The sequence below is a fragment of the Mercenaria mercenaria genome, unplaced genomic scaffold (genome assembly GCF_021730395.1).
Source record: "Mercenaria mercenaria strain notata unplaced genomic scaffold, MADL_Memer_1 contig_3276, whole genome shotgun sequence".
Classification (NCBI taxonomy): domain Eukaryota; kingdom Metazoa; phylum Mollusca; class Bivalvia; order Venerida; family Veneridae; genus Mercenaria; species Mercenaria mercenaria.
This window is the reverse complement of record NW_026461399.1, coordinates 1-13,383: the sequence shown is the minus strand read 5'-3', so window position 1 is coordinate 13,383 and position 13,383 is coordinate 1. Positions and strand designations below refer to the sequence as shown.

The following is a 13,383-nucleotide window of genomic DNA, read 5'->3' as shown; positions in this document are numbered from 1 at the left end:
CTTCACTTGTAAAGAAATTAAAATAATTCATTCATGTTCAACAGTACAAAAAGGTCGGATTCAATACACAAGGCTGCCCTTTGTTTTTCCGCTTCTACTTTATAATAGTCGGGCTTTTAAGAGCTATTTCAATGCAGGCTTTGTGTGTGTAGTAAAGCCAACTTTTAGTTGTTGTAACCTGTTGTGATGTTCCTTCTTTTAGTGTACTTTGACCTTCCTTTACTTTCCCGCTCTTTCTTTTGATTGGTCGAGAGGATACGTAGATTTCTTACTGTACATGACGGAGAAAAGTAGAGGTAGTCCTATAGCTTTAAAGTTGATTTGACAAATAGTTCAGTTTGGAATTGGATGCTGTGGTCAGTATTGGTTCTTGTGTTGGCTTGTGCTGATTTAGTATGGTTTATAATGGCTAACTATTACAGAAATCCTTCTTGTATTGGGATTGTCATGAATTTCCGCAATGGTCTATAAACTGGCATTTATTATATAACAATTGCATATCGCTTTATGGTTTTGGTTTTACAGCTAATACATCACAGTGTCTGAGAGACACTGGTAGATTGAACAGGACTAGACCAGAGATTGATCATGATGTTACAGGGGTTTTGCTTCACAAGCAAGGTTATTATTGAATGCCATATACATGTATTTTATGAAAAGAACAATGGATGTGTAGCACAGAACAGAGTTATTTATGTATAAAGTGTGTTTTACTAGTAGTTACAGTACCACTATACACTTCTGATTTTAACATAAGTATTGATTATCATACATGACTAACATAAGTTGTAATGAGTGTTATATACATGATTGTTTTAAGTATTATGCTCGTTGTAAATATGTATGATTCATTATTTATTATAAATGTTAAGGTATTGTAATGCCAGATAGTTATGATACTTACTATTATTTCAGATCCATGACTGATAGGATAGTGATAACTTGGTACATGTGTACCGGAGAAACTATAGATGTTTAAGTGAGGAATAACGTGGATTTTATAGACATGGATCAATTAATAATATTAACAAATAGACATTTATACTGATACTGTATACTGATCAGACGGATAGTAAATAATGAAGATTACGCATGGACTTGCAGACTTGGTTTATTTATTTACAACGTGCTCTATCGCCATATCCTAAAATATTTATGGTCTACATGTGTAATTTGGAGGACGTATGAATTTTGAAATATTCGGCATACACATACCTAGCTGGGATAACTTTTAATTGAAACGAAATTAAATCAGAAAGTAGGTTAAATAAAACATTAGGTTACTGTATTTATAAATTCAGTTTTATTAGGTGAGGTGAAAAAAATACAAGTCAAGGGTTTAATGAATTTATAAGACATGAACCTAATATTCTCTATTTCTCAGTCTTTCAAATAAATTTGTTTGCAGATATTTTATGTAAAATAACGTTATTGATAAGGCCAGAATAAATACATGTATGAATTTTAAGTTCTTTTCACTTATTCTCAACGTGTTGTTAGATACTACATATATTTAATAAATGGCGTATTCGTAAAGATATATCAAATTCATTGCTTACTTATTTCTTGAATGAGTATGTAGATTATTTACAAAGTCACAACTAAATGATTATGTTTCGTTATTTTCTTCTTCCTTCATTTCATTTTCGTCTTCTTCGGCACCATCTAGAAGAAACTCATTTGCTTCTTGTCCGTGATCAGTTTCATCTAATTCATCTAAGCCACTGTCAACCAATTGTTCTGACGATCTAGGTATAGATGGATCTCTCGGTAACGTATCCATATTATTACTTCTTCTCCTCCGAATGTAACCGATTATAGCGATTGAGCATACTACTACTACTACTACTACTACTACTAGTTCAACAATAATTATTGCAGCAATTTGTACACCTGATAATCCATTGGCTTCCGTTTGTGCCCTTCCTGGCTGAGACTGAGCAGTTGTTGGTTGCGCAGACTTTGGAGTAGAAGAGAAATATCTGTCGCAGAAAGTTATTTGCTTCTCGGATGTGGCATTGCTTCTCATAGTACCGTATAACATCAAAGAAACACGCCTTATCGTTGTTTCACCTGAAATATAAACATAATAAATAATCAAGCAATATTTGGATTCGAAGTTTTTCTTTTAAAGCCATTTCAGTGTCTGTTACAAATGGTTTTCCACATTCTGTCTTAAATATATTGGTACAGCACTGCATGTTTTTTTTTTTTTCAAATTGTGCCTACGCATGTAGTTGCGGGTGGTTCTCCAGCTATTATGACATCCGGTGTTCAGTAAGCCAGATGGATTGCTTCCTAACAGTGCTCTAACTAGCAGAGGTGGAGGAGAGGAAAGTGCTTAGAAGTAAGAGACCTTAATCACTCGGACACGGAGGCCTCTGTGGTACAGTACTGGAATTGCTCTATTTATGTCAATCTGAAGAACTGTATCTTAAGCAAAGTCTGCAACGAGAAGATGAAGATTTTACTTTCCATAGCCGTATACGGCAGATAGTGGATGCAGCTAACTGTAATAAAAATATTTGACTTATATACTATACATGGCAGAAAGGAATTGTATTGGATATATTTGTACTAAATGCAAGGTACCAAATGTACATTACTCGTATATATTACGACAAACTAAAGAGATGTTTCACTGACTTTATATACTAAATGTGCGTAATTATATAATGCTGCAATTAATACATGAATCACATCGTGTTTGCTAAATATACTGTATAATCTACAGAGAGATTAACTGTCAAAAACTTGAGGCGATATATTTTAAACAGAATGTACATGTCCTTATGATTCTGTTGCCTTTACAAAAACTAATGGAATAGCCCTAAATTTCAACATAATTTACATTCACAGTTCAATAGACGCCCATGGACTAGTATGATTTGTCTGTTTTTTATTAATACAGTTCTGATACAAAGCATGATCACTGACCCCATAATTGCACTGAATTCGATCAAAATAAAGCTATTTATTTCATTTATAAAGCTAGTATGTTTTATATTGTTGCTTTAGTTTAAAAATACTTTAAAATTTATTAAACTATTAATGATTAATGATAGTGAACGTTAGAACTCTGCCTTTTGCAATATATTCTCCACCTATTTTGATAGTTTCTATGATAAATCAAAGCCCTGAAAGGACTGATAACCAGTGCTTATTGAATGATATTTCAACTAATACACCTGAAGAATCAACATTTCATTGTGCATAGACCGGTCATGATTTAAACAATGTTGATAGAGGTCCACTATACAATGCTACATGCCAAATGTCTAAGCTTTGTGCATTGTGGTTCAAGGCAAGAAATGTTTAATGGTTTTCCCTTTACAACTCTATGTAAAACTAAGTTACCCCAGGGTGGGGCCAATTTCAGCCCTAACCCTAAACCCTAAGCACTGATCCTAACACTGAAGCGGAGTGATTCCGAATATTTCGAATGTAAATATGAAGTTCATAATTATTCTAGAATCTTTTGTGGCTGGTTTTTATTGTTTAAAACAGTAGTCATCAGTTGCTCACACACTCACACAATTCCAAAATTATAAAAAATAAATATAGGACTATTTGATGCACGTCCAGAATATTTGTGTGATGCGGTCATATAGAAATAGAAGGAAAACTCAAATGACGCGAGGGTGAAACTTGGTAGTTGATTTAGAGCTATAGCTAAAGCACTGGCTTAAATCATACTTTATTTTTTGAAAGTCCCAAGCATAGAATGCCTTCATTTGTTTTTGCTGTTATTGTCAAATTGCTTAATCTATAGAAGATTTTTTGTCACATGGTGACCGCCTACAAATGAAAAAAAACTCTTTAAGCTTAGAAACATACTATTTTAATATTTAATTTACTGGATACTCGCATTTAGATTTATAGATTTAATATACGTATTCTTACGTGAATATATGGTGCATCTATTCTCAAAATTTAAGTAAGGGTATCCAGGAATTTCACACAAAATATATTTATCTATGCGTATGACAAAGAGTCACTTCGAAATAAGGATCAGGAACAATCCGCCCAAGGGCACACATGGCCGACCCGGCCCATATCTAAAAGTATTCTAGTTCAATGCTTAAACAAAACAAAATGTATGTAATGTAAATGTTTTAGCCCTATTCTATCAGTTCATTACTTTGTGGAAGAAACTGATGCTATGCAGTAAATTTTCCAGAAATGTCTTTGTAATAGATACGCAGCCTAACATGTCCTTTTGATCTGTTTTGAATTAAGCACATGGTAATAACAAAAACATATTCATATTGTTGTCTAGCTATGTAAACCATAAAAGCAGCATTAGCTACATATAATATAGACGTGTCACTTAAAGCTCATGCTATATAGAAAATTATCAACAGAAATAATCACAAAATGGTTGAACAATGTGAGGAAACTTCGGTGTAAATGAAGGGCCTGTGGAGTTGTTATTGTTGATCTATTAAGGTAGTGGAACCGTAAAGTAATAACTAAAAATTGCATTAACATGATACAATCGTAAAGTTAATATTGTTTTGCACTGTGATGCAATTCTTAAACAATATTTGCCGTGTCTTTTTTTCTTCAAAATTTTGTATAAATTATAATATTTCCTCAAGCTCAAAGAGAAAAATTTCAAAGTTATAACCACTGTAGAGAATTAATTTTACCAATAATATTGATACTAGAGACCTCAAAGTGTTGGCTAACAATTATAAAACACAAACTAATACTGTCGATAACTACAAGTAAAATCGGACAGCAATTTAGCTCCAACCAGGAAAATTATGACCTGTGAGACTGTTTTAAATTTTGCTCTCTACATTAAAATTACAAATGGACAGAGGTTAAACCGACCTATATTTCTTCCACAATATGTAAACTAAAGAGTAAAGGCAAAATAAAGAACTTTTACCGCATGTCTCTCAGTGTTTTCAAAGATATCTTACCCTGCATTCTTCTGTATTAGAGGTAAAATCCACTTTAAACAGCAAGAAATGACTTATCAAATTAACAAATGAAAAAAATCGGTTTTAACTTAGTAATACCAAAAGCAAACAAACAAAAAAAAAAAAAAAATATTTTGTATTATTAGGGTAATTATTAAGAAGAGTTCTAATTGATTTATCTATTTTCTAAACAACTTGATCATTTTCTTTAAAGTATCTCGACTATAGTAAAGGCGAGATTAACCTTAGAAGTCAGCAATTTTAGATAAAGTATGAGAAATGCCACAGTGGTATCTATTCGGCGTTCGGATATTAATAAGAGGTTAATATACGGCTCCGGTGTGCCTTCTGGCCATAGTGGCTATGGCGCGTGAGGTGCACTGCGCCATTATGGATTGGTCAACAGAGGCCGTAATGACCGTTTTTAACGGCTTTTTTGTTACTATTTATAGTAAGGTATATAATAATTATAAGATGTTACTGGATAGTTTTCCTTAAATATACCTTGTTAGAATATATTTTATACAAATTCCACTAAGATGGCATGAGAAATGGTCAGCAGTTGACACATCACCTTTTAATGTCTTGTTATATAACTCTGGTCTCCTCGACAGACCACAGAGTGCTTTAGCTTCCGGACAAAGCTGTTAGATAATGGGTGTCGCTGAGTTTTGGCATTTACGATTCTAAATTATTATTATTATTATTAAATCTATTTTATTTTGAAAGACTATTTGTAAACTATGGAAAAAATATTTCATGAAAGATAGATTATTTATTTTAAATGTGCATCGAGAGAGAGAGAGAGAGAGGGAGAGAGAGAGAGAGAGAGAGAGAGAGAGAGAGAGATTTTATGTATTAATTAATTAAGAAATAATACATCTCATTTAGTGATTTGTCGCTGAATAAATCATTGTTTGGAGTTCAGATTAGATGCGAAGGAATTATATCACGAGGGCGCATTATTCAAGAGCATATATGAGATATATTATTTGGAGTCTAACACATTACCAAGGACTTTAAAGTACATCCTTGACGGCATTCATTAAATAGTAGCCGTTTTTCAATTGGTTTCTTTTCCAGCGCGCCGCTATGCCGTTTGACGATATGACTTAATAACTGTGACGTCAGAACAGTGAATTGTTGTATAATAATTCACTGTTCTCAGCCTTCTTTGTTTAATAGGAAAATGAATCGGATCGTGTTAGAATGCAGGATAATTTCGGGCTTTGGATTGAATAAATCATATTTAAAGAACTATGTACCAAATGTTTTATGTGCTAAATAAAATCCACTATACAATCGGCTAATGAACTTATAAACGGCTGATGGGGTGCAGCTTGAACGTACGCCCTCTTGAAAATAAGTTAGAGTAGGTTTATTGTAGGAATGGAATACTCTTTAAAAAGGGGGTACAATATTACGGGTCCATTACCTTAAGCAACTGAAATCTTTGTAAATTTGAATAAAATCTACAAATTATCAAATTGTATACGATTGGGTTTATTTTTATTAGTATTATATTTTACCTATGTTTAATACTGATATATATTTTGACTTGTATAAACATACTTGTATTACGATGGCTTTGTATATTTAATGTCCAGTTCCCAAATGCAAACTCGTCCCAGAAATGGGCAGAAAATAACGTCGTCTCTACAGACACTGGTAGGTTTTTCTGAAATAGAAGATACAACAATGTTAAAAAATGAAACAATATGAAAATACGAACTTACTGAATGTCTTATTGGTAATACGTCATAAACTATCTTTCAGAAAGATCTTCAAAGAAGCTTCAGAAGTAAATGTTATGGTGAGCATGCGATTAATGATATTTACAACTGACACTTATATTATTTTACCATAAATTAAAATATATAACATATATAACACTACATTGCTTTGAAAGACCAAATGAAAACAGATGTAATACATAAACCATTCAACCAATCATTATCTTCACAGGAGTATGTGACTACATAATGATTAAGCGCACAGCCGATATATGTATTCATTCTCAAATTACAGCATTGTTAGCATAGACTGTAGTTAACGAGAATTTAGACAATGCACTTTATGTCCGACAGATTCAAAGTTAAGTCTGGTTATCATAAAAGTACCGTGGAATGGAATGGAATGTTTTATTCGGCTAGAGCCGATTTTGCTAGTCCATGATCACGAGAGGCGTTTAGATCAAGCTGTTGCTTTAATAGTCGTTTTGTTTATTTACTGCTATTTTTTTCTGATTCTATGGGAGCTGAATATTGATTTTGCATTACTTTGATCAAATACAATCAATGTTTCAGACAGAAAATTGTATATAATAAATCAATACAGTTTGTAATTCTTAAATCAAAATTACCTGGTCTATGGATGTATCCATTAACACCGAATGTGTATTGCTTGGCGATACAATCTCTGCTTTCAAAAGTTTAGTTGACGTTTGAAAATGCAGATTAACACTAACGTACTCAATTGTAGTCAAACAACCTTTGACATCACTAAATTCACAACTGTGGCAAAACATGAACTCATGAGTGTGGCGTCCACGTGTCCTTGAAAATTAATGTAAGGATTGATCATAGTAAATATAATGGTAGTAACTTAACCGTGTCCAATCGTTTCTTTGAAAAACCGGGTCAGTAACATATGATTTTGGAACAAAAGGAGGGCTTTGGAGATTCTGGTTAAGAAAATCAAATCGTATTTTCTGTTATTTAGAAATTATTTGTCAAGGACGGCATACAGCGCAAATTGGCCTCCGAATATTATAGCATACTCGTTGCTATTCGTTTCCCAGCACATTTAAGCACTTTTCTTAATTACTTTGGAAAAACATGCAAATATACAGGTAAACAATGCAGCGACTCAAAAAAACAAAAGCATTATTTCTGTGCGTTCTTCATTACCACTTCCACGATATCACTGACACATTTCTGTAACACATTTTATCATATATGATGAATTAAATTTCTAGGGCGATTCATGACCGTGCTTGTCAGTAACGCAGGAGACACAGGATCAACGACTGCAAAATGCCGTATCATAGGAGCTTCGGAGTTTACTTCTTTGTACGTTTTCACAAATTTCCAAGGGAAACATACCTTTATTCGCTTAATTTATCAATCAAAACAGTGATACAAAATGGCAACCCAAAGAACAGCATGAGCAAAAAAGATGTCTTATGATCCAATGGTAAGAGTAAGCCTTAGGTCATCATACTACTAAATTGACTATATGAAAATTAAATAGAGGAGCAAACCTATCTAAGAACTTGAAATCAGTACAGAGTCTTTAGGTATAGAATTATACTGGTTGAAATACCCTTGGGTTCCCTGTTCCATGAAGGTTACTGTCAGCTCGCTAGCACAGTATAATGATTTATTACATCTGTTACACTGGAGAAGTTTTTACATCTGTTACACTAGAGAATTTGTCTTTTTGTCTTTTCATAAGTTTGTCCATGTTTGATTTTGAGCATATTTGATAGCATATAGCACATAAAATAGCGCTGACATGGAGGTATCATTAACTCATTTTTCAACTCGCCTTCAAAAAGAGGTGGCTAGTGTTTACAGAGAATGATTTTGAGAGAATAACTCGCAAAGCAGTGGTATGATAATTTGTATTTTTAGACAAATCAAAACATTTCTGCCAAAGAAATGCTTATCCCTTACATCTTCAGTTGAATTATTGTCGATTTTTACTATTGAATAAAGTTCGTATCGATGACGTCAAGGATCCAAATGCTTTTGCCTTACTTTTAGTCTGAAAAAGGAAAATTTACATACTAATCTAAAGGAGGTAAAATCACAAGGGTGAGAACCATCTAAGGATAGTCACTTAACGGCGGACCAGTACTTAAATCCTTAAAGGTATTCGTGCGAGTTCATTGCGAATGTTTTCGATATTTTGGCAGACACGCATTAATAGATGTGTTAAACTTAGAAATAAAATTCCATTGAAGTATGAAAATTAGTTCCTAATCACAACATTCTTATTTTGATCTCAGGAAAAATCTCTCGAAAATAGCTTTCTCGCCATCTTGCTTATAATTTATAAAAAATATAGATAACAGGATTTAGTACATGCATGCCTTTTTCTGTCTAACACATTTTGAACACAGTGAGAAAAGTACCCAGATTTGCTAGAAAACGAATAGCAACGAGTATTCCATAATGTTCAGAGCACATCTTGCGCTGTAGTCCGTCTCTGGCAATAATTTCTAAATAACTGAAAAAGATAATTTTCTTACCAAAACCGCTCCATTTGATACGAGGTCATACGTTACTGATTCGGTTTTCCAAATTAACGATTGGATACAGTAAACTTGTACAGTCAAATCAAATTGGCATACACTTGCCGTGTTCCGTTTGATATATTCAATAGAGAAATGGTCCGCCCGCATAGCTCAGTAGGGAGAGCGTTTGTCTACGGATCGCGGGGTCGTGCGTTCAATCCCCGGGCGGGAGTGTGTTCTCCGTGACGATTTGATAAAATACGTTATGTCTGATATTATTCTTCCTCCACCCTCTGATTCATATGGGGAAGTTGGCAGTTACTTGCGGAAAACAGGTTTGTACTGGTATAGAATCCAAAAACACTGGTTAAGTTAACTGCCCGCCGTTACATGACTGAAATACTGTTGAAAAAACAAACAAACAAACAAACAAACAATAGAGAAATGATATTCTAATTAAATAGTTCTTGATAACTCCTGCTTAGTCTTTTTTTCACAGTCCATTAGTACCTGCTATAAACTTTAGTTATCGTCATGTGCCAGATAATTTGTTTTTCATCTCTCGACATTATCATATTTCATACAATTTTATTAAGACATGTTTAAATTAATCACAGTAGTGCAGGGTGTAATTTTAAATAGCTTTCTTCAAACTGCATGGAAACTTCAATATTTTACCCTTCAAGAACGCTCGTCTCATTGACGACTCATACCGCTAATAAAAGGAATTGATTTTTATCAAGGTCCTTACATTGATTACAGATAGTAAATTTGTTTACGGGCTTTTTCAATTGACTTAGTTTGTAACTAATTAAGTTTGTGTAATTGCATCTGTTAGTCATTACAATACCATTTCACATGTAAAAGTAGAAAAAAATCTGAAACAGTTAAAGTCAACTTTATGATCAACGTTGATTTCCTTTTTTAACAAGAAAGTTTTGGTTGATCATAGGATGCATTTCTTTAATGAGAAGCTTTAAGTGTCAGTGTTACCTCATTTTTGACAGTTCCAGAAATCGCATTTCCAGCTTTGGAGTGCCCATATATCTTTGTGCTTGTGAAACAAATGTGCTTGCGTTCAAAAGACCGAATCCAAATATACCATGGACTAATGAAAAGAAATATACTTGATGAGATACTGGTATAGAGAATATCAACAGTATTCGTTGATTTCTGTTACACATAAACAGTTTAATGATAAGACAGAAACGTATGTGCTAGTTTATGAAGAATCAAACAAGTATAAAAAGAAAATGTAATTATATGCTAATTTATGTACAATTACGCTTGTATAACGAAAAAGCAACAAAGGAATATCAGTGCTAGTTTATGAATAAGCAAGCAAGTATAAATTTATGTAGCGTCAAAAAAGCATGAAAAACAAATATAAGTAAGAGCTAATCTTGTGTAGAATCAATAAAGTTTACAAAAAACAAACAAACAAATATATATGCTATTTGCTTCTCTAAATTATTCTTTTAATATCCTATATACTCACAATGGTGCCCAGCACCGTTTTTTCTGAATGCTGTTTTCTCTTTTAGTCGCCCATGTTCAGAGGAGCGCACTAACAGGTGTTCAACATCCCTCACTGTTAGATTAGGACTTTAATAAACGTAAACGTACAATCGTTAACTTGAATGCTGACCACTGAGCAACATATTTACATAATATTAGGTTATTTAACATTGTTCAGCACAATACGGAGATATATTTGGACGAGTACCCAGCTGAGAAAACCATATTGGACGAGTCCCTAGGCGAGTTCAATATGGTTTTCTCAGCTGGGTACGAGTCCAAATATATCTCGTATTGTACAGTACAATGTTAAATAACCTTTTTATTCTATATCTATTTTATCTTACTATAATAATAGTTTAAATTAAAAATGTTTCACTGAATATTGTATTCCTGCCCTTTTTAGTTTTTTCCGAGCTTGGTATGAGTGCAAATTTATATTATACAGAACAATGTTAGACCTTAAATAACCTTTTTATTCTATATTTATTTCACTTCATACGTAATATAGTTACGTAATTCATTGAATGTTGATTTTTCTGCGTATCATCATTAAAAAAGTATTGGTTCAACCTCCCTACAACAGCCATTTGGCGATTTGGGTGGTAATAATACTTGGCTGAGATATTATATGCCAATAAACATTGTCAGTAAGTTTGGTGAAGATCGGATGAAAACTATTCGACTTAAAAGAGCGGACAAGTCTAAATTCCCCGTTTTTCGAGTAATTCAAGGACTATAAGCAAAGAGTGCCTGGTACAATTTGGCTGGTTATCGAAATTGGCCGAGATGTAATGCCCACAAACATTGTCAGCAAGTTTGGTGAAGATCTGACCAAAACTGAATTATAGAGCAGACATGTTTTGGATGCTGACCGCCCGTCCGTTGCCATTCATAATCTTCTCCATTTTGTTTCTTAACCGTTAAATAAAAACTGCTGAGGTAGCTATGCAGACAGTCAGGGCTGATACCAATTTCTAGGTTTCGTCCGGAACGGCTTCTTTAAGCGGCTTTTCAAATATTCTAACATCTGATGATCCTTTTTTCTGTATTTTTAAGTTTTTGATTATTAACGAACGTTTTAATATCTAAATCAGATAGCATTGTTATCCCTTGAATCGTTTTTGTGTGTTGTAAACAAAAAAACTAAAATTAAATCCAGATTTCAAGACGCATAATCAAACCCTGTACATAGAGCGCCTACTTCATCCGATTTACATTCGGAATATTTTCACGCGTTTCGGGCTTTATCGTATGTTTAACATGGGACTGTTGAACCGTCCAAATACAGAAAATACAGGATTTTTTGTACGCGCGTGCGTCCAAATACAGAAAATACAGGATTTTTGTACGCACGTGTATCCAAATACCATAATATATTGTACGGTCACATGTTGCAAATGAACGTTCGCGATTGGATAGATAAAATAGGTATAGAATAATAGAATATTTTAACGGCAATACCAGCTACAAACTAGGTAGACATATGATAATAGTTAAAATAAACAATAAGTTATTATGAGGTATCATTGCAAGTTCGACTTGTTGTATGACATACTTACAGTCTGAAAGATTTGTATATGCAAAGAAAATACAGAAGTGATAAGGCTATAACTTACTATAACAATAGCTTGAACTAGGATGATACATTTGGCTTAAATAGAGTTTCCTCGTCATGGATAACATGATTCATATAAACACCAAACAATTTATTTATAAAAATTACAAAGGCAGAATATAATCAAATCAAAACAAGGAATAAAGAGGAACAGCAAATGTGTTTAAGAAAGTAGCTCTTTCCAAATATTACTTATTCAAATAAACAACCGAAAAGGTAGCTTGAAAGCAGTTGTACAATATATATAATGTGCTAAGAAACTACAGAACCTGAAAATATGTGAGTATTTGTTATCTTTACATGATAGGAAGCTACCTTGACTGCCTTCTAAGCCATTTGTGAAACAACAACAACAACAAAAAATAACAAATAAACTCATGTTCATCATGTTGAATAATTATTCATTCACTATTACATTTTTATTATATTATATTATGTTATGTTATGTTATGTTATGTTATGTTATGTTATGTTATATTATATTATATTATATTATATTATATTATATTATATTATATTATAGTAATCAAAACTCATAACGCCGCCCATAAGTCCAACAGTACATTACTAAACTTCATACGCGTTTAGAAAAATATGTTGTTGATTAGATATTAGAAATGGAACAAATTCGCAAAGACATTACATTTTGTATTTCATTTTTTACGACCTCTACCCGTTTTTGAAAAAGTCACAAACATACACACTAAAAGTAGTGGTTTTATAAAACGAGGAAAAATAATTCATAAGGAAACAGAGGTGTAAATATTGACTTTTCACTGATATATGTGCAAATATCATACCAATGATAAAGTTATTTTGTTTTTTTTTATCATGATTTGCTGCCTCATAACGAAATTTGCACGTACCTAAATGCTAGACGTTTTTGTGTATATTTTGTGAATTTTGGAAAATTGGGATAGGGAGGTTGAATAAATAAAATGATACAATAACATCACTCGATTTTACTGAAATTTTAATATGATATTTATAACTTATTATTTGAAATGTATCAACATGTTATCCGTGACGATTTGATAAGTGACATTGTTTCTGAAATCATTCGTCCTCCGCCTCTG

The 13,383-nt window shown here is 32.8% G+C and overlaps 1 protein-coding gene across 1 annotated transcript; it reads right to left on the bottom strand.

Moving 5' to 3' along the window:
* Positions 1-1,096: 1,096 nt before the first annotated feature.
* On the bottom strand, positions 1,097-10,834 carry LOC123547423 (uncharacterized). The gene is made up of 5 exons (XM_053533974.1): positions 10,670-10,834; positions 10,165-10,279; positions 7,294-7,486; positions 6,504-6,609; positions 1,097-2,073 (listed from the first exon to the last, which is right to left on the bottom strand). The coding sequence occupies exons 2-5, from the start codon at positions 10,212-10,214 to the stop codon at positions 1,610-1,612; spliced, it is 813 nt and encodes a 270-aa protein (XP_053389949.1). The 5' UTR covers positions 10,215-10,279; positions 10,670-10,834; the 3' UTR covers positions 1,097-1,609.
* Between the last annotated feature and the right edge of the window lie 2,549 nt (positions 10,835-13,383).